Below are 21,812 nucleotides of genomic sequence, written 5' to 3' on the forward strand. Positions count from 1 at the left end.
GCCAGATTGAATGACATGACGGGCCACTTGGAATGACATGAAGGGCCACATTGGATGACGTAGAAGGCAACATTGAATAACGTGGTAGACCACATTTAATAATGTGTCGGGCCACTTGAATGATGTGGCGGGTCACTTTGACTGAAATAGCAGACCACTTTGAATGACACGTGTGTGTGTGTGTGTGTGTGTGTGTGTGTGTTTTCAGGAGTGTGTGTTTGAGCAGCTGGAGGTGAAGCAGGACATGTTCCAGGACGTGGAGCCTCTGGTGGGGAAGGACGTGATCCTGAGCAGCTCCACTTCCTGTCTGGTGCCCAGCAAGGTCTTTTCCAAAGTCCAGAACAGGAGCCGCTGCATCGTCTCTCATCCGGTTGGTTGCCACCTTTTCAAGCTCACAGCTGTCAAAATCAAATCCATATATTTAGTGTAGACTATTAGCCAGATAGCTAACATTCACTTACAGCGGTATCTCCTTTTCATTGCCCGCTCCAAAATGTCTTGTGAAATCCAAACCTGACAAAAACCAAATACATTTTTCAATTAAAAATAAATCCCAAACACGTTACAGAAAATAATTATACTTAAACAGGTCAATAAATAGTGTTTCTCACCTTGTTTATCATAGTGTTGGCACTTACGACTTCCGTGCTCTTATTTTGTTACATGTGTTTCCTGTTTTGTGTTGGATGCATTCCCTTTACACCTGTAGCAGGAGGATAGGGGGTCTAGAGATACTTACTAGATAGATACTTGGTACTAGACATACAGATATAGATACTAGGTGTACACAGAGATCATAAATACATAGATAGTAAATACAGTATATACTAGATATGTAGTCCAGCACTAGCCTGAATGTTGAATGTATTTTGGGTCTTGTTGCCTTTTCCTCGTTCCCTGGTCTTCCTTTTCGTTTTGAAGAGACTTTTTCCTGCACACCACTGCTGTCTCTGCATCCTAAAATAAGTGAATAGAAAGTAAAATAAGATAAATAAAAGGTAAAATAAGTAAACAAAAGGTAAAATAAGCCAAATAGAAGGCAAAATAAGTAGTAAAAGTGGTAAAAAGCTCAATTAAAATAGAGTGAAATTGAATAGGTAAATAGAAGGTAAAATAAGTAATATATGTAGGAAAATAAAGTACAAAAAAAGGTCAATATAGGTAGTAAATAATAAGTAAAATAAGGTCATTTAAAGGTAAATTAATGGACATAAAGATATACGTATTAAAGATTACGATTAAAGATTAAAGAAAGTAAAATAAGGACTATAGGAGATAAAACAAGTAAGTAGAAGGTAAATAAAGGGTAATAGAAATAATATAGAAGGTAAAATACGTGAATAAAGAGTAAAATAAAATAAATAAAAGGTAAAATATGCTAAATAGAAGGCATAATAAGTAAGTAATCTAAATAAAAGTGGTAAAAAAGCTTAATTAAAATAGAGTGAAATGGAATAGCTAAATAGAAGGTAATATCAGTTAGTAATTTAACTAGGAAAATAAGGTTAAAACAAAGGTCAATAAAGGTAGTAAATAAGTAAAATAAGGTAATTAAAAAGTAAAATAATGGACATAAAAGGTCAAATAAATATAAAAAGTAACACAAGGGTTATAGATGATAAAACAAGAACGTAGACGGTAAATAAAGGCTAACAGAAATAATATAGAAGGTAAAATAAGTGAATACAAAGTAAAATAAGTAAACAAAAGGTAAAATAATGTAAATGGAAGGTAAAATAAGGCATTTAGAAGGTAAAAGAAGTAAAATTAATAAAAAATAGATTAAAAAAATTAAATACAAATATATAAGGTAAAATAGGGTAAACAAAAGGTAAAAGAAGGTAAATGAAATTAAATAGAAAGTAAAAAAGGTGAAAGTAATATTGAAATTGAAATATGTTTTTTTTTTTTTAAAAAGGGCTCCTTCCCTAACAGAGACCATAACCAAGACGCCATTTGAAAACCGAGGCCAAACTTTGTCAATTTTCATAATTGACAGTCCTATGACCCCAAAGGGAATAAGCAGTAGAAAATGGATGGATGGATGGTCTAATTGTGAAGTCCTCTTCCCTCCAGCAGAGGGAGTCCTGCAACAAAGAACCTGGACCATTGTGTCCCTCTTGGTGCTTTAGGTTGCTGCACATGTTGTCACACCTTATGGCTGCAAGACAATGTGACGTCAAAGTAACACTTCACAGATGTGTGATTGGTTTGTGTTGTTCCCAAAGGTCAATCCGCCTTACTACGTCAAACTGGTGGAGCTGGTACCTCACCCTGACACCACACCACTGGTCATGGACAGAACCTACGCCCTCATGACCAAAGTAAAGTCCTACACCTTTCATCTTCAACATCTGGATATCATTAATAAAACTTGGAGTAGTCAAATGATGATGTAAACCACAGGTCCTCAAACCTTTTGACTCAGGGGCCACATTGGGTTAAAATAATTTGGTCGAGGACCTAGCTCTGTATTTGTGTGTGTGTGTGTATATATATATATATATATATATATATATATATATATATATATATATATGTATGTAGGTGTGGGAAAAATCACAAGACTACTTCATCTCTACAGAACTGTTTCATGAGGGGTTCCCTCAATCATCAGGAGATATAAAAACATATATATATATATATATATATACGTTTATATGTATATATATATATACATATATATATACGTTTATATGTATATATATACATATATACATATATATATATATATATATATATACACGTTTATATGTATGTATATATATATATGTTTATATATACATATATGTGTATATATTTGTATGTACATATATATATATATGTGTGTGTGTGTGTGTATGTATGTAGGTATGTATGTATGTATATACATATATATATATATATATATATATATAAGCGGTAGAAAAATGGATGGATGGATATATGTATTTGTGTATATGTATGTATGTATATATATTTGTAAATATAATTGACTGTGTTATCAGGAAATGATCAAATACTTTTGAGTTTGTTAAAGCATGTGTTAGGAACTGCTCAAGGTGTTGACCCCAGGATGCAGAGACGGGAGGCAAGGTAGAAGTACAAAAAGGGAAATATGTAATAAGTTCAAAAGGTGTAACAAAAGGCGATGGGGCAGAAGCGCACACCATGAATTACAAACAAAAACAGGTTCCTCAGTGGTTGGCAGGGGATAAGGCCAGGGCGCACTGTCTCTTTTTTGTCTGCGTTGAGGTACTCGATGTCCGTCCTTGGCTGTCAGGAGGCAGGGTCTGGAAACAAACTGCTGATGCGAGACAACTCGCAATGGAAGATTGCAAGTTGTGCCTTGGAACAGATAGAAAAGTACATCTTGAGCCCAATTGATAATAAGAGTTGTGTGATAACTTATATTATTCTAAGAAGTATAAACCCCAATCCCTGCCTTTTTGCACTTGTCACAACGTTGCTGTTAGGTGGGTCAGGTGCCCGTCCGCCTGAAGAAAGAGATCGATGGCTTCACCCTCAACAGAGTGCAGGCGGCCATCATTGCAGAGTCCTGGAGGCTGGTCCAGGTCAGTGTTTCAATCGCCTCCACTCAAACTGAGCACCTAATGTCTACTCTCAAATGACGGGTGTCAGTTGAGAAGTACAGGTTTAGTTTCTATAAAGAAACACCCAAATAAACATATATATATATATATATATATATATATATATATATATATATATATATATATATACATATACATATATGAAGCGTCTAATTTATGGTTGTTACCTTGTATTTATCTTGTTTATTTTTCGCTGATGGCCGAAATAAAAATATGTTTAGTAAAAAAAACAAAAAACAAGCAAAAACAATGAGAGGGTGTTTTATTTGTTGTGCTATGGCGCCACCTTTTAGACATATTTGCTCACTGCAGGTGATGCAGTGTCCTTCCATTTAGTGCTTTCAAAAACCTAAAGTAGAAGTGCAGTTCAGTCTTCGAGCCGTTCATAGCGAATCTACTTGTATGAATTCTTCATTCATTACACCAAGCAATGTTTCTAAGTTTTACAATATAACTAAAACTGTTCATACTTAGTAAAACAGTCCAACTTAAGAGTGTTTTCATGCACATTTGTGCATGCTATCATAATGACGCTATCGTCGTTAGCATTAGTTAATACGTTTACATCTGCGTTCATATTATTAGCTTACATTGTAATTATTTTGTCTTGTTTCAGTGTCACAAATTCCTCAGTAAATTCACCGAGTTGTCAGCGTGGAGTTATTGAGTTTGTTTAGCTGATTGGAGAGCTAGCTTCCGCAGCTAGTGGTTCCATGACCATGATTTCTGTTTTGTTTGATCCGCCGTTGTACTGCCATGTTACCGACACCATTTGGAAACAATTAAGGTTTACAGAATATTTCTGTGTAAATAACTCATTTCACAACGTATATATCTGCGACTTATAGTACGGTGTGGCTAATATATGGAAAAATCATAATTTTCTTTCTTTAATTTAGTGGGTGTGACTTACTGGTGCGCTCTACAGTCCTTCACCGTGACGGATTGATACAGGGTTTGCATCACTGCAGACTCCGCACTGATCCGCTTATCGATCCACTCTTCCCTCACTCGTGAACAAGACATTGAGGTAGTTGAACTCCTCCGCTTGGGGCAAAATCTCCTCCCCAACCCGAAGATGGCACTCCGCCCTCTCCTGGGTGAGAACTACAAACTTGGACGTGCTGATTCTCATCCTAGTCACGAACCGATCCAGTGAGAGCTGAAGATCCTGGCCAGATGAAGCCAGCAAGACCAGATCATCCGCAAAAAGCAGAGACCTAATCCTGCAGCAATCAAACCGATTACCCTCAACGCCCTGACTGCGCCTGGGAATTCTGCCCATAAAAGTCATGAACAAAACCGGTGTCAAAGTCCAACTGTCAGGTACAAACACCGAACTGTCTATTAAACTAGACAAGAAGCAAGGAATCAAACAGAGATAGGATTCAATTTAGCTTATGAGGAGAGCCCGTGCTCTTGCACCCTCGTACAACGTTGTCACACGGTCTGACGAAAGGGTTCCGCGCTTTTGCATTTATTTGGGCATTTTATGATTACATAGGTGCAGCTGCTTCTAAGGGGAGTGGTCATAAACTGCTGCCGCACTCGGTCATAAACAGTTCAAAAAAATGGTGCTTGGAGTGGTGTCAGGTTTGCCCCCTCTCTGCTCTGTAGATTTCGGGTCATGATAAGATCTTCCAGTGGCTGTCCAATAGATCAAAGAAACTATGTCGCATCCCATCGCACACAGTGGAGGTTTACAAACGGTAGGCCTTTTGCTTGATAAGATCAAAGACAGCTTTTGTCTTCTTGTAGGGCGACCTGAACTTATGGGAAAACAAGTTGTGTGATAACTTATACACAATTATTCTGACACCAACCCTCACTTGAAACGGATCTGGCTTACCGCGGGCGTTGCGTACCTAGCTCTGACACGATCATACAGGCGGTCCATGACCCCGTCCTCTCTGAGCACTCCCCACAGGACTTCTCGAGCGACACGGTCGAACGCCTTCTCCAAGTCCACAAAGCACATGTTGGGCAAACTCCTACGGATCCTGCCCAGACTATAGTTCAGTTTTGAGTGTAGTTTGGTATATTCCTAATCCAGTCAGTTCTATAAAATCCTTTTGTGTGAATTTATGTCTGTATTGTGCAATTTCATGTCCTCTGGTGGTAGCCCCGCTGTCGCGGTCTTACGAGTAAGAGCAGTGAGGTCCGCATGTGTAAATATTAAAGGATTTGATACATTTTGATAAAGCAATCCAATGTAAGTCAACATGTGCTCAACCATCTGAACAAAACATCCACATCTCTGACCGAGACAAAGTAGCTGTGGGCGTGAAATGGCCCCCGTGCCGCACTTTGGACACCCTGTCCTGGACACACTTGAGAAATATCCCAAACAGCGGAAATAATTGATGTCTGCTTGTGACCGTCCAGGGTGTTGTCAGTCTTTGTGTCCGGGTGCATCACAAAGCAGTTCCTCGTGGGACATCATGCACAAAGGATTGTCTGCGACGTGCGTGAAGGAACCTTTTGGTTCTACGTGTTTGTTACACATGCTTCTTCTTCTGCTGTGGACGTGTGAAAGCAGACCTTTGTTTGCTGAGAAGCACACTTCATACTTGCTCAATTAGAATCATGTCAGTCCATTGTCCTCCTCAGTCTAGCTGCTACAAAGTGGACATCCTTGCAGGACAAATGTTTGTCACTGGTCACATGACTCTTAAGGTCACACACACACACACACACACACACACATATATATATAAATATTTTTACTTTTTTAAATTATTTTTTTAAATTAAGAATCGATTTACATTTTGTAATGAAAACGAAACGCACTTCGGATGTGAATCTATTTTTTTGTGCACCTTCCTTGACAAGGCAGACTTGTTGGGAGACAACCAAGACTATCCATCCATCCATTTTCCTACCGCTTGGGAGGTGCTGGAGCCTATCCCAGCTGCACATGGGTGGTAGCTGGGGTACACCCTGGACAAGTCGCCACCTCATCACAGGGTCAACACAGATAGACAGACAACATTCACACTCACATTCACACACTAGGGACCATTTAGTGTTGCCAATCAACCTACAACAAAGACTACTTTGGGACAAATGATTATCCAGAAACTTCTATTTTTGAGCCTGAATATAAGGAGGATGATCTACAAGTTTTGGAAGCCAAACAGATGCAGCTTTAGTCAAACACTAAGCATCATATAGCAGTATTGCTAAGTGCTAAACAAGATGTAGAAACATAACAAAACAATCACTCACTGTACATTGTCTGCTCTCACTGGGATGTTTATATTTTCCCTTTTACATAAAGAGTTAATCAATGCTTGCAAAGGGTTAAAAAAGGTGTTACAAACAAGCGTCTTTCTCGCCATCTGCGGGTCTAAATTGGGTGTCAAAGTTGACCTACGTCTGGGTTTATGTCCACAACCTTCTTCTCTCCAGGTGAGAAGCATGATTTATCATCTATGGATCCATTGTGGATTGAACTTTCACAGTATCATGTTAGACCCGCTCGACATCCATTGCTTTCGTCCTCTCCAAGGTTCTCATAGTCATCATTGTCACCGACGTCCCACTGGGTGTGAGTTTTCCTTGCCCTTATGTGGGCCTACCGAGGATGTCGTAGTGGTTTGTGCAGCCCTTTGAGACAATAGTGATTTAGGGCTATATAAGTAAACATTGATTGATTGATCTACAATTATCTTTCACCAACTCGGAGGCCATGCAGCAGCTCAAGGTGTCAGTATAGCAGCATTAGCCAGTTAGCTCTCTGTGATCAATGCGTGGCTAAAAGTAGTTCCTCTGTGTTAGCGCCTACAATAACAGTGGTTAATATTGTTTGTGCTTCTTGGATGTTTTTTTAGAAGCTTAAGAGAGGACTTCCTTCATCTGCATTGTCAGCCACCTCATATTTTACAACTTAGAATGCATAAAAAAAAGTGTTCTTGTCTTAAGTAAGGATTGTGAATGATAGGCACAATTCAAAAAAAAAAAAGTGCAGTTCCCCTCTAAGTGGATGAAAATGTTCCTGCCATGAAGTGTGCTTCACGCTTTAAGAGAGCGTGAAGTAACAAGAAGTTCCAGAGACCAACATGGCAGTGAGAGCTTGACTTCTGAGAACTGCACTTCAAGGAATTTAATGGTGATGACCTCGAAGCGGCTGTGCGATCGATGGCATCTTGCAGCGCTCAACAGGGACGGCCATCTTGGGTATGAGAAATGACACGGCGTGGCGCCCGCTTCACTTGAATGAGGGCGGGGCGGCGCGAGGGCACAGTGGGCATGTGTAGAATAAATGTGGATGTAGCATGTGAGAGGTGTCTTCACACCGGCCTGTGGAAGTTCAGGCTCCCTGTGAGGCTCCCGTTATGGGAATTAACCCCGCGCGCTCCATTAAGTGGCACATGTTAAAAATGCCACCGTGCTGTTAAAGTGGACAACTTTGCCCCGAATACAGCGTGGCTGTCCAAAGTGCGGCCCGCAGCTAATTGTCCTGAAGCACATTCTAAAAATAATATTCCTGTAACTTCCAGACTCTAAGGCAGGCGTCCCCAACCTTTTTCCCAACAGGAACCGGTTGAATGTTTGCATTATTTTCACGGACCGGCTTTTCACGTGTGGCAGATGAAAACAGCAAAAAAGTTAGCATGAAGAATCAACTCGATATAACGCTGAAATAGTGGGAGCCCTGGACGTGTTTCTTTGCCAAAAGATGGTCGCCAGCACGTTGATAGTATATATATATTATATACCAGTGTTTCTTAACCATAGTGTTGGGCCACAAGCGCCCCCTAGAATGTTTTTTCAGCTGTGGTCCACATAGGCCACAGCGGTACTCAGTTGTAATACACTTTCCCACCACTTGTGGCAGTAATGACAATATAAAACAACCAGAGTGAAATTCATAGAGACATTTCTTAAGCGCAAAAATCATGACTAAAGTGGTATTTGCATTTGCACTTTAATTTTATTGACAGTTTAGTTGAAAAACACATTTATCCATACATCCATTTTTCCACCGCTTGTCCCTTAGTCATTTATTTATTTTAGCAGAACATAATGTATATTGTACGTACATTTATTTGATCTAATCAGTCTGACCTAAGCCTAAGGTTTATTTGTTAAATTAATCATTTAATCTTGGTGATTAAATGCTTTCATTCAAGCTTTTAAATAATTTTACAAGGTAGGGAATTGTAAGTAGGTCAGATATGTTATTTTATTTTATATGATAAAAATCAAGAGTAAGATAAAACTCTTTCATCAACTTTTAATCAGAAGGGTTCAATCTCTCTCCCCTGGTAGTTTGGAGCCGACACGACAAACGCGCTCAGAGAAGATGTTTAAAAAAAGGTGACCGTTTTTTATAAAACTTTTGTTTTGAAGGGGGAATTGCAAACATCCTGTGGATTTTTGCTGGGAGTTGTTAATATATGAAATGTAGGTCTAAGTGAGACCTACATAGAGGTTTTTGTTTCATGTCTCTACAACATTCCTACTGGAATTTACAGGCAGTTTTGTCTGTGTTTTCTTCCTAGGAGCAGTTTTGTCTGTGTTTTATTCCGAGGGGGCTCTAGAGCGCAATTTTGAGTTTTGGGGTTAGGTTTTTTTTTTAATTAAATCACAATTTTTGCCAGTCCTGATGTGTGTGTCCAGTTTGGTTAGTTTTGAAGCATGCTAAGAGGGTCAAATTACAGCTCAAAGAGGCAAAGGTGAGTGTTTTGAAGGGGGAATTGCAAACTTCCTGTTGATTTTTGCTGAAGGAGGTCAGTGTATGAAATTTAGGTCTAAGTGAGACCTACATAGAGGTTTTTGTTTCATGTCGCTACGACATTCCTACTGGAAGTTATAGGCAGTTTTGTCTGTGGCGCTACAGCGCAATTTTTAGTTTTCGGGTTAGGTTTTTTGATTAAATCGCAATGTTCGCCAGTCCTGATGTGTGTGTCAAATTTGGTGAGTTTTGAAGCATGTTAAGGGGGTCGAATTACAGCTCAAAGCTGCGGAATAATAATAAAGAAAGAAAGAATAAAGCGCTAGAAATTCAATAGGGTCCTCTATCCCAAAGGGACATTTGGTCCCTAATGACTGATTCGGTGTTAATATTGGAGTGGGCCCCGGGTCCCGCTGTAGTGTCGGTCCTGAGGTCAAACGGGTGAAGAACCCCTGCTTTATACAATGACCCTGCAGCTGAAAATGAGCCTTTGGCGACTTCCTGTCAGGAGTTGTGATCTACATCTATAAACTAGCTTATTGCTGTGTTTAATGGGACGGATGAAAGTTAAGTTGGAGAAAATGTGTTAGTTTATAAATCAATTCATGTTTCTGTGCGGCCTGGTAGAAAATGCTTCACAGACTGGTACCGGTCTCCGGACCGGTGGTAGGGGACCACTGCTCTAAGGTACTACTTTTACCCATGATTTGAACCCCGCGGCTTATAAAAGGGTGCATAAAATCACTGGATTTTTCTTCACGGACAGCCATATTGAAAATATTTTTCATAAGACACATGCAAAGACACTGAAATGGTGTGTTATTGTTTGTGCTAAGGTGCCATCTTTTGGACGAGTTTGCTCACTGCAGCTGCTGCCGTGTCCTCCCATTTAGTGCTTTGAACCAGAAGTAGAAGTACTGTTCCGTCTTCCATTGCGTTTCTACTGGTATGGACGCTTTATTTTTATCACTCCAAGCAATGTCGATAAGTTTTACAATATAACTAACACAATTCTTACTTACTAAAGTGTCCCATGTGTGATCTCTGTTGGAGTGTTTTCATGCATATTTGTAACATGCTATTGTAATGTAATGTAGCCGTTAGTGGGTCCTTGACCATGACTTCTGTTTTGTTTGATCAGCCGTTTTACTGCCGTGTTACAACCACTGTTTGGAAACAATTAAGGTATGTAAATAACATTTTTTTTAATATTACTGTGTAAATACAGAACGTATATATCTGGGGCTTATAGTCTGGTGCTGCTAATACACGCTAAATATCGTTGTTTTTTCCATTATTTAGTTGATGCGGCTTGTATACCGGTGCTCTCTATAGTCCGGAAAATACAGTACGAAAAAAAACACAAAGTGGCATAAAAGAACAAAGCGATGAAATGTAAGGAGAAAATGTTGCAGAGTTGACTCTTAGTAACACAAAGCTGTCGTGCAGGAAGTTGTTTTAATTTTTTGCACAAAATAGAATAGAAACTGATCATCAACAAATAAAACTGAAGCTTGTCTCAAGATGTCGGCGTTGAAAGTTAAAATATTGATATATGACTTATTTGTAACACTTTTATAACTGGGGGCCTTATGGATCCTAGTCTGATTTTCTTGTTTGCAAAACTACAACCGTAACTCCTTCGGGGCAACAGGAAATCTTATTTTTTTGTGAAGATTGGAGTTTTTACAGCGGGCCTGCTCATGAAAACCTAGACCACGTCCTGTAGGACACGCCAGGGGGAAGAGACCGTTCAGCAAAACCGGCGAGACCGGAAGCGTCGTCTGGTCGGAGTGGACGGACGAGTCCTTCGGGCTGGTGAGCCGTTTGTCGCGCTGGAGAATGTAGGAGCTTCTTGGCCTGGGTGTGCTTGTGAGTGTTAGTGTGTGTGTGTGTGTATGTGTGTGTGTGTGTGTGTGTGTGTGTGTGTGTCACGGGGTCTGGTCAAGGTGCAAACACCACACACACTCCCAAGATGTCCATGTTGGGTCTGGACACGTCTAACAACACTCATCTTACAGGACAGACATCGAGGACCAATTTTTATTCAGTCCCAAATTTGCCATAGCAACTCCAGAACTAGTTCTTGCATCCGCACCTTTATCCAGATCCTCACCAAAGTTATGTAGGAATGTAGTGTTTGTGTCATCCTGCTGAATCGCTACGCTTAAAATTAAATGGCCAGTTCAGTTTTGTCATATTTACTACAATTCTGAATTATTACATTTTTTGCAATAATTACAAAAAAAGTCAATTTAAGTATATTTTTTATTTAGGACTTATCTTTGTTAAGTTGCTCTGCCAAAAAAGATCAAATATGACAATAAGGTTTGGTGTTTGTGTGACCCTTTGATCCTTGTTACACAACACAGACCCCAAAACCCTCCTTTAGCCTTCCAATTACACACACACACACACACACACACACACACACACACACACACACACACACACACACACACACACACACACACATTGACTGAAGGCCAACATTGGAAAGCAGAGCAGCTGAGAAAGCGGATGGTGATCATTGTGAAGAACGAGGCTCCGCCCACCTGACCACTTAGCTGAGATAAGAGACTCGTTGTTGTCGGACGCCGGAGGGGAACAAAGACCGGCCTGTCCGTGCCCCTGAAACCCCCTGCCCCAAATCCGCTTTGAGCTTTGATTTCCTTGGTGGGTCTCCACAGTTACCTGAGGTCTTCCACCAGCCTGTGAGTGCTCCATCACTCCATCACCCGCCTTTTAAAGTTCTCATCTCTCTAGTCCTCCACCTGGACTCTTCATCCATCCATCGGTCTTTTAGTCCTCATTTCTCTAGACCCCCACCTGGACTCTTCATCCATCCATTGGTCTTTTACAGTAGTTCTCATCTCTCTAGTCCTCCACCTGGACTCTTGATCCATCCATTGGTCTTTTAGTCCACATCTGTCTAGTCCTCCTCCTAAACTCTAGATCCATCCTTTTTTTTTTTTAGTCCTCATCTCTCCAGTCCTCCACCTGAACTCTTGATCCATCCATTGTCTTTTAGTTCTCATCTCTCTAGTCCTCCACCTGAACTCTTGATCCATCCATCGGTCTTTTAGTCCTCATTTTCTAGTCCTTCACCTGAACTCTTGATCCATCCATTGATCTTTTAGTCCTCATTTCTCTAGTCCTCTACCTGAACTCTTGATCCATCCATTGGTCTTTTATTCCCCATTTCTCTAGTCCTCCACCTGAACCCTTCATCCATCCATTGGTCTTTTAGTCCTCATTTCTCTAGTCCTCCACTTGAACTCTTGATCCATCCATTGGTCTTTTAGTCCCAATCTCTCCGTTTCAGGTCCCCAGTCCTCCCTTCATCAATCTTTCCATTCCAAACATAGATTTTACGACTTAGACTTTGTCTTCTTAGGCCTGATTCCTTCATCCTCAGCCCCCATCGCTGCACACAACTGTCCAATCCTGGAGACCATGCTATAGTCTGGTACATTCCTGTAGACGGTGCAATAGTTGGGTACATTGCTGCAGATGGTGCTATAGTAGGGTACATTATTGGAGACGGTACTATAGTTGGGTACATTCTTAGAGACGGTGCTATAGTTGGGTACATTCTTGGAGACGATTCAATAGTTGGGTACATTGCTGCAGATGGTGCTATAGTAGGGTACATTATTGGAGACGGTACTATAGTTGGGTACATTCTTAGAGACGGTGCTATAGTTGGGTACATTCTTGGAGACGATTCAATAGTTGGGTACATTGCTGCAGATGGTGCTATGGTAGGGAACATTATTGGAGACGGTACTATAGTTGGGTACATTCTTGGAGACGGTGCTATAGTTGGGTACATTCTTGGAGACGGTGCTATAGTTGGGTACATTCTTGGAGACGGTGCTATAGTTGGGTACATTCTTGGAGACGGTGCTATAGTTGGGTACATTCTTGGAGACGGTGCTATAGTTGGGTACATTCTTGGAGACGGTGCTATAGTTGGGTACATTCTTGGAGACGGTGCTATAGTTGGGTACATTCTTGGAGACGGTTCAATAGTTGGGTACATTTCTGCAGACGATGATATAGTAGGGTACATTCTTGAAGACTGTACTATAGTTGGGTACATACTTAGATACGGTACTATGGTGGGGGTGTACACGTGCATGAAACTTAAGTGTCCAATATGTCTCTGACTGCCCTCAGGACGGCATCATCTCAGTCCAGGACATTGATCTGGTGATGTCAGAGGGACTGGGAATGCGCTACGCCTTCATCGGTCCCATGGAAACCATGCACCTCAACGCACCTGAAGGTAAAACACGAATATCTCCCCATGCTGCTTCCAGTCTGGATTGTGTTCTTGCATGAGTGGCCAGTGTTCGCTACGGCCTTCTCCCTTTTGTTTTCCTAAAGTTTGGTAAGAGTCCTTTATCTGTATTTTATTTTTGTACTAACTTTGGGGACTGTCAAACGATTCAAATATTTAATTGCAATAATCACATTGTTCACAGTTTACTCAAAATTAATCGCAATCAATGGCACATATAATATAATATAATAATAGATATAATTTTCCATCAGTAATAGGTTTTACCTGAGATAAATAATTTTCAAGTTCTATTACCATGACAGGACAATTAATGTTCTTTAATGAAATGTGTTTTAAACATGATGCTCCTTTAAACAGCTTAACACAAAAAGGACATAAACATACTTTTAATGGCAATAAAAACAAATATCTGGTGTCTTGCAAGATCTTGTATTTTGTAAGATTACAACTGTATTCCTGCTGTAGGAGCACTTGCATTCACAGGAGGAGCTACACTTCCATGTTTAGATAGCAGTTCCTTGCATTAATGACACAAAATGTGGATTGTTATGATCATGCATTTATTTTCAACGATGGTTGGTTATGTAATCTGTGATAATTCTACCTGAATAAATATTCTGTACATAAATTGTACAATTTAATGGTATTCATATCTCTGCATGAATATATTTTAAACGTCTCTATTTATAAATATAATTTAATATTAAACATGCTAATCATTTTGTAATTGAGCATGTAACCAGAACATGTTATAAAAGAATATATACTTCATTCCAGCCAGTCATAAAAATCCCCCCCTGACATAATAACATTTACATTGGTGCAAGTATCACAGATTACATTACAAAACATCTTTGACAAAGCATGATCATAATGTAAGACATTTCATTTTTTAATGTAGTTAAACCAGATGTATAGCATCGTGCTATCATTTTTGAAGTTGGAAATTGTGGTTGGTTTGAAAAGGTGTCTAGACATGGTTTGATGTCAGACCTGAGTCGACTGTTTCCAATAAAAAATAAAAGAGTGCCGTGTAGACTTTCTGCCGACCGTCTTTCATTTTTGTTGAGCTTTTATGTCATTTTACTTACTATTTATCAGTCACCGTAACAATTTAAATGTTGTGTTATCACTGTACCTTAACTGTAATCCGAACACGGAAGTGAAGCACCATCCACCTCTGGACGAGGCGCACAGCAGACGTCTGCAGTGATGTCGCCTCAAAGTGAAAAAATAGTCCTTTCTTATCGGGAGAACAACTAGCCATGGCTTTGGACCTGATATTTTAAATATTGTACCCTTTTTCTGTGTCCATTTCTGTTCGCTTTTTTCCCGCTTGTGACTCACCAGTAAATAGTTAGCACAGCCAAGTTTGCCCAGCTACGGAATAGCCCGAGGATCAAAAAGGATGTGTGTGTGATAATCGGCTGTTAAAAAAAAAAGAGTGCCGTTAAAGGAACTTATAGTTAACGTGTTATTATCATGTCAACTTTTGCAGCTATAATCGATTGATTGTTTTATTTTCAAAAGTCTTTCCTCTCTGTTTTTGTTTGTAACCGTCATCGCCTTCCCTTTTTAATTCTTTTTTATTCTAAATGTTTTTGTTTGTTTTATTTATTTATTTTAAACAGTCTTATCTGTCTTTTTAAAATATTTTCGATCATCTTTTTTATTTTAGAATTAAAAAAATTAAATAAATGAAAACATTTTTGTATTATTTATTTTAAACATTCATGTCCTATTTTGAAAACCTTTTTTGCCATTAATTTTTTCTTGTTTTATTTATTTTAAACAGTCCTCTCCCACTTTAAAAAAAAAAAAAAAATACCATTAATTTTTTCCTGTTTTCTATTTTATTTTAAACATCCCTATCCATATTTAGAAATTTTTATAAATTTTTTCTTGTTTTATTTATTTAGAACAGTCTTCTCCCTCTTTTTGTATCTTTTATTATTATACATGTTTTCTTGTTTTATTCATTTCAAACAGCCCTCTACCAATTTTTAAATCGTTATTTTTTATTTTCCTGTTGTATTTATTTACTTTCAACAGTCTTCACTCTCTTCTTTTTTAAACTTTCTTTTTTCTTGTTTCATTTCTTTATTTATTTTACACAGCCCTCTTCTTATTCTTTTAAGTCTTTTACTTTTTTTAACGATTTTTCTTCTCTTTTTAAATTATATTTATCTTAATTCTTTATATCTATTCATTTTGTTTGCTTCATTCATTTTCACCAGACACTCTCATATTTAATCTTATTTTATATTTTCTTATTTAACAGTCTTCTTCTGATTGAATTTGTCTTTATTTTCACCCTTTTTATTTCACTTTCTAAATCCTCTTGCGTAGCGTGACTACAACGCAAAAAAAACAAAAAACGGGACTTAAATCATAAAGGCTGTGATTGGTCGGCTTTTTTTGGCCTTCATTCGTGCCTTCTCCTCTGATTTGGAATCACCATCTGCTCTTAAAGCGACCGTTGGAACACCTTGATTAGTTCCATCTGCAGCAACACTACCACCCTCTATTTAAATTGCCATTACCTTGTGGCGACAGAGTACGTGCTGGGTACATACATGTCATGTGACCCGGCGGCTGTGCCTAATGAAGTGTCCACACGGGCTGCATACATACATGTCATGTGACCCGGCGGCTGTGCCTAATGAAGTGTCCACACGGGCCGCATACATACATGTCATGTGATTGGCGGCGTCAAGAGTGAAACGTCGGCTAGATGGAGAATGTCAGCGGGGGGTGTGAAAGCCGCACAGTCACTCGCTCCAGGGAGAAAAAAAGTGACTTGGGCCCAACAAAGGCGTCTTTTGATGAAAGCCGACTCTCACACCAGTCATCCAAAACTCACATGGCGGCCATTGAAGCAGGTGCCAACCTGCAGGTAGAGCCCGTGTCTGCATGTTCTAGAAGCTTCTGCCTGCTCCTTTCCAGTCACACATCGAGCCTCCACTACTTCTTCAATGTGAAGTACATCACATCTAAAACACGCAATGTTAGCATGCTAACAGTTAGCGTGTGTCATGCTCCAAGTTACATGACTCTGAGGTGTATGCCAGGATATACGCATCAATGAACTATATATATATATATATATATATATATATATATATATATATATATATGGCTTCACGGTGGAAGATGGGTTAGTGCGTCTGCCTCACAATACGAAGGTCCTGCAGTCCTGGGTTCAATCCCGGGCTCAGGATCTTTCTGTGTGGAGTTTGCATGTTCTCCCCGTGAATGCGTGGGTTCCCTCCGGGTACTACGGCTTCCTCCCACCTCCAAAGACATGCACCTGGGGATAGGCCCCTCCCACCTCCAAAGACATGCACCTGGGGATAGGTTGATTGGCAACACTAAATGGTCCTTAGTGTGTGAATGTGAGTGTGAAAGTTGTCTGTCTATCTGTGTTGGCCCTGTGATGACGTGGCGACTTGTCTAGGGTGTACCCCGCCTTCCGCCCGATTGTAGCTGAGATAGGCGGCAACGCCCCCCACGACCCCGAAAGGGAATAAGCGGTAGAAAATGTCTGCTGACATGCTAGCAGAGTAGTAGATTTTTGTAAAAAGCTTTTATAATTGTAAAGGACAATGTTTTATCAACTGATTTCAATAATGTACATTTGTTTTAACTATTAAACGAACCAAAAATATGACTTATTTTATCTTTGTGAAAACATTGGACACAGTGTGTTGTCCAGCTTATGAGATGCCATGCAAGTGTAAGCCACTGTGACACTTTTTTATTATTTTTATAAATGTCTAATGATAATGTAAAAGAGGGATTTTTAATCACTGCTATGCTGAAATTATAACTAATATTGATACTGTTGTTGAAAATATTCCTTTTTGTTTCACTACTTCTGGTTTGTTCTGTGTGGTGTTTGTGTCTCCTCTGAATTGCTCTGTTTATTGCAGTTCTGAGTGTTGCTGGGTCAGGTTTGCTTTTGGAATTGGATTGCATTGTTATGGTATTGCTGTGTAGTGGTTTGTTGGATTGATTAAAAAAAATAAAAAATAATTTAAAATTAAAAAAAAAAAATCGATTTAAAAAAAATGAGAATCGATTCTGAATTGCACAACGTAAACGATTCGATTAATATTCAAATTGATTTTTTCCCACACCCATAATATACATATATATATATATATATATATATATATATATACATATATATATATATATACATACATGTATACATATATATATGTATATATATATATATACACACACACACACACATATACATATATATATATATATATATATATATATATATATACACATACGTACATATACATAAATATATATATATACATACATATATACATATATATATATATATATATATACATACATATATACATATATATATACATACATACATACATGTATATATATATATATACAGATATATATATATATATATATATATATATATATATATATATATATATATATATATACAGATATATATATATATATATATATATACAGATATATATATATTACTTAAAAATATATACCTACCCCCCACCACCACTGCCTCAACAAGCCCCACCCCCCATCTCCCAAATTCGGAGGTCTCAAGGTTTCGAGGTTGGCAAGTATGATAATAAAATCTGTCATTGAGAACACCTTTTATTTTCACAATAAAAGAGCAGTTGCGGGCTGACGTGGGCCCCTGATGCCGCCCTGGTGCATTAATCTTTAACTCTTCCTCTTCATTGTTCAGACGAGATGTCACAGGGAAATGATTGACGACATGTTGCGCAACATCTACTGATCAATACTGCTTCACTATGTAAAAGCACTCTGAGTCACTAGAGAAACGCGCTATATAAATAGAATTCACTTAACTTCTGACGCACTTTGATTGATTGATTGATACTTTTATTAGTAGATTGCACAGTACAGTACATATTCAGTACAATTGACCACTAAATGGTAACACCCCAATAAGTTTTTCAACTTGTTTAAGTCGGGGTCCACGTTAATCAATTCATGGTACAAATATATACTATCAGCATAATACAGTCATCACACAGGTTAATCATCATAGTATATACATTGAATTATTTACATTATTTACAATCCGGGGGGTGGGATGAGGAGCTTTGGTTGATATCAGAACTTCAGTCATCAACAATTGCATCAACAGAGAAATGTGGACATTGAAACAGTGTAGGTCTTATTTAGTAGGATATGTACAGCCAGCAGAGAACATAGTGAGTTCACATAGCATAAGAACAAGTATATACTTTAGAAGTACATTTGATTATTTGCATTAGGTTATTTACAATCTGGGGAGATGGGATGTGAATGGAGGAGGGTATTAGTAAAGTGTTGAAGTTGCCTGGAGGTGTTGTTTTAGAGCAGTTTTGAAGGAATATAGAGATGCACTTACTTTTACACCTGTTGGGAGTGCATTCCACATTGATGTGGCATAGAAAGAGAATGAGTTAAGACCTTTGTTAGATCGGAATCTGGGTTTAACGTGGTTTGTGGAGCTCCCCCTGGTGTTGTGGTTATGGCGGTCATTTACGTTGAGGAAGTAGTTTGACATGTACTTCGGTATCAGGGAGGTGTAGCGGATTTTATAGACTAGGCTCAGTGCAAGTTGTTTTACTCTGTCCTCCACCTTGAGCCAGCCCACTTTGGATAAGTGGGTTGGAGTGAGGTGTGATCTGGGGTGTAGGTCTAAAAGTAACCGGACTATCCTGTTCTGGGATGTTTGGAGTCTAGATTTGAGGGTTTTGGAGGTGCTGGGGTACCAGGTGGTGCAAGCGTAATGGAAAAAGGGTTGAATGAGAGTTCCCGCTAGAATCTTCAAGGTGCTTTTGTTGACCAGAGAGGAGATTCTGTAGAGGAATCTTGTTCTTTGGTTGACCTTTTTGATGACCTTGGTTGCCATTTTATCACAGGAAAGATTAGCCTATAGAATGGAACCTAGGTAGGTGATCTCACCTTTCCTGGTGATAACACCTGCCCACCTGCAGATGTTCATGGCAGAGCACAAACGATCCATATTTCCATTCATCATTTCCACAAATCTATTTTAGAAAAAAAATAATAATGATAATTTTAATGAATAAAATTCTTAAAAAGAGGTTTTTAGGTCATTAGATTTTCTAACCTGTTTAGAATTCTTGGCACAGGTCTGGGGGACTACATGAGTCGCTACGGAGAAGGCATCCAAAGGGTGCTGAGGTCCTTCGGGCCTGTCCCAGACCTGTGCGCTGAAGATGCCGAGAGCGTCGTGAGCGTGAGTCTTTGGGCTGGGGGGGCTGGGGGGACGGGGGGTGGGGGGGGTCATCACTTAGTAACACAAGCGTGGTGGTGCACACAGGAGATGTGCCAGCTGATCCCCAACGACCAGCAGCACCTGTCGGCCAGGAGACAAAGACGTGACCAGCTCCTCATGGGTCTGGCCAGGCTCAAGCAGGACCAGTGAAGCTGAGGACCCAGCAGGACCACCAGCAAGAATTCTACTGCTTTTAACCAGCAGCCAATAATGATGATGGACCTAAAACCACTCTAGCAAATACTTGTCCTTTGTATGGAAGCCACTAGAAACATGCACAAACTCCAATTGTAAGTCATTAATTATGGGATGAACATGATCAGATAACAAATCATGATTATAAATCATAAATCATAAATAATAAATATAAATCGTTTGAGGTGCTTACTATGAGGTCTGTCACACCGCTGCCTCTACACCTGGCTGTTATCTACCGCCCCCCAGGGCCCTGTTCGGACTTTATCAATGAATTCTCAGAGTTCGTTGCTGATCTAGTGACACACGCCGATAATATAATCATAATGGGGGACTTTAATATCCATATGAATACCCCATCGGACCCACCGTGCGTAGCGCTCCAGAGTATAATTGATAGCTGTGGTCTCACACAAATAATAAATGAACCCACGCATCGCAACGGTAATACGATAGACCTAGTGCTTGTCAGGGGTATCACCGCTTCCAAAGTTACGATACTCCCGTATACTATAGTATTGTCCGATCATTACCTTATAAAATTCGAGGTTCAGACGCATGTTCGTCAAACTAATAATAATAATAACTGCTATAGCAGCCGCAACATTAATACGGCCACAACGACAACTCTTGCTGACCTACTGCCCTCGGTAATGGCACCATTCCCAAAGTATGTGGGCTCTATTGATAACCTCACTAACAACTTTAACGACGCCCTGCGCGAAACCATTGATAACATAGCACCGCTAAAGTTAAAAAAGGCTCCAAAAAAGCGCACCCCGTGGTTTACAGAAGAAACTAGAGCTCAGAAATTATTATGCAGAAAGCTGGAACGCAAATGGCGCACGACTAAACTTGAGGTGCACCATCAAGCATTTAGTGATGGTTTAATAACTTATAAACGCACGCTTACCTTAGCTAAAGCTAATTATTACTCAAATCTCATCCACCGTAATAAAAACGATCCTAAATTTTTGTTTAGTACGGTAGCATCGCTAACCCAACAAGGGACTCCTTCCAGTAGCTCCACCCACTCAGCTGATGACTTTATGCAATTCTTTAGTAAGAAAATTGAAGTCATTAGAAAGGAGATTAAAGACAATGCGTCCCAGCTACAACGGGGTTCTATTAACACTGACACGATTGTATATACGGCGGATACTGCCCTCCAAAATAGTTTCTCTCGTTTTGAGGAAATAACATTAGAGGAATTGTTACAACGTGTAAATGGAATAAAACAAACAACATGTTTACTTGACCCTCTTCCTGGGAAACTGATCAAGGAGCTCTTTGTATTATTAGGTCCATCAGTGCTAAATATTATAAACTTATCACTTTCCTCGGGCACTGTTCCCCTAGCATTCAAAAAAGCGGTTATTCATCCTCTTCTTAAAAGACCTAACCTCGATCCTGACCTCATGGTAAACTACCGACCGGTGTCTCACCTTCCCTTTATTTCAAAAATCCTCGAAAAAATTGTTGCGGAGCAGTTAAATGAACACTTAGCGTCTAACAATCTATGTGAAACCTTTCAATCCGGTTTCAGGGCAAATCACTCGACGGAGACAGCCCTCGCAAAAATGACTAATGATCTATTGCTAACGATGGATTCTGATGCGTCATCTATGTTGCTGCTCCTCGATCTTAGCGCTGCTTTCGATACCGTCGATCATAACATTTTATTAGAACGTATCAAAACACGAATTGGTATGTCAG

The 21,812-nt window shown here is 39.3% G+C and overlaps 1 protein-coding gene across 1 annotated transcript in view; it reads left to right on the plus strand.

The window, feature by feature from the left end:
- cryl1 (crystallin, lambda 1) overlaps positions 1 to 20,288 on the plus strand; it is a 30,771-nt gene extending 10,483 nt beyond the window's left edge. Inside the window, exons 4-9 of the mRNA XM_061918254.1 lie at positions 209 to 370; positions 2,229 to 2,324; positions 3,456 to 3,554; positions 13,456 to 13,564; positions 19,756 to 19,862; positions 19,947 to 20,288. Of these exons, the coding sequence (XP_061774238.1) occupies positions 209 to 370; positions 2,229 to 2,324; positions 3,456 to 3,554; positions 13,456 to 13,564; positions 19,756 to 19,862; positions 19,947 to 20,051 (678 nt within the window). The 3' untranslated portion in view covers positions 20,052 to 20,288. The remainder of the gene's footprint in view (positions 1 to 208; positions 371 to 2,228; positions 2,325 to 3,455; positions 3,555 to 13,455; positions 13,565 to 19,755; positions 19,863 to 19,946) is intronic.
- Positions 20,289 to 21,812: the final 1,524 nt, after the last annotated feature.

The sequence above is a fragment of the Nerophis ophidion genome, linkage group LG13 (genome assembly GCF_033978795.1).
Source record: "Nerophis ophidion isolate RoL-2023_Sa linkage group LG13, RoL_Noph_v1.0, whole genome shotgun sequence".
Taxonomy (NCBI): Eukaryota; Metazoa; Chordata; class Actinopteri; order Syngnathiformes; family Syngnathidae; genus Nerophis; species Nerophis ophidion.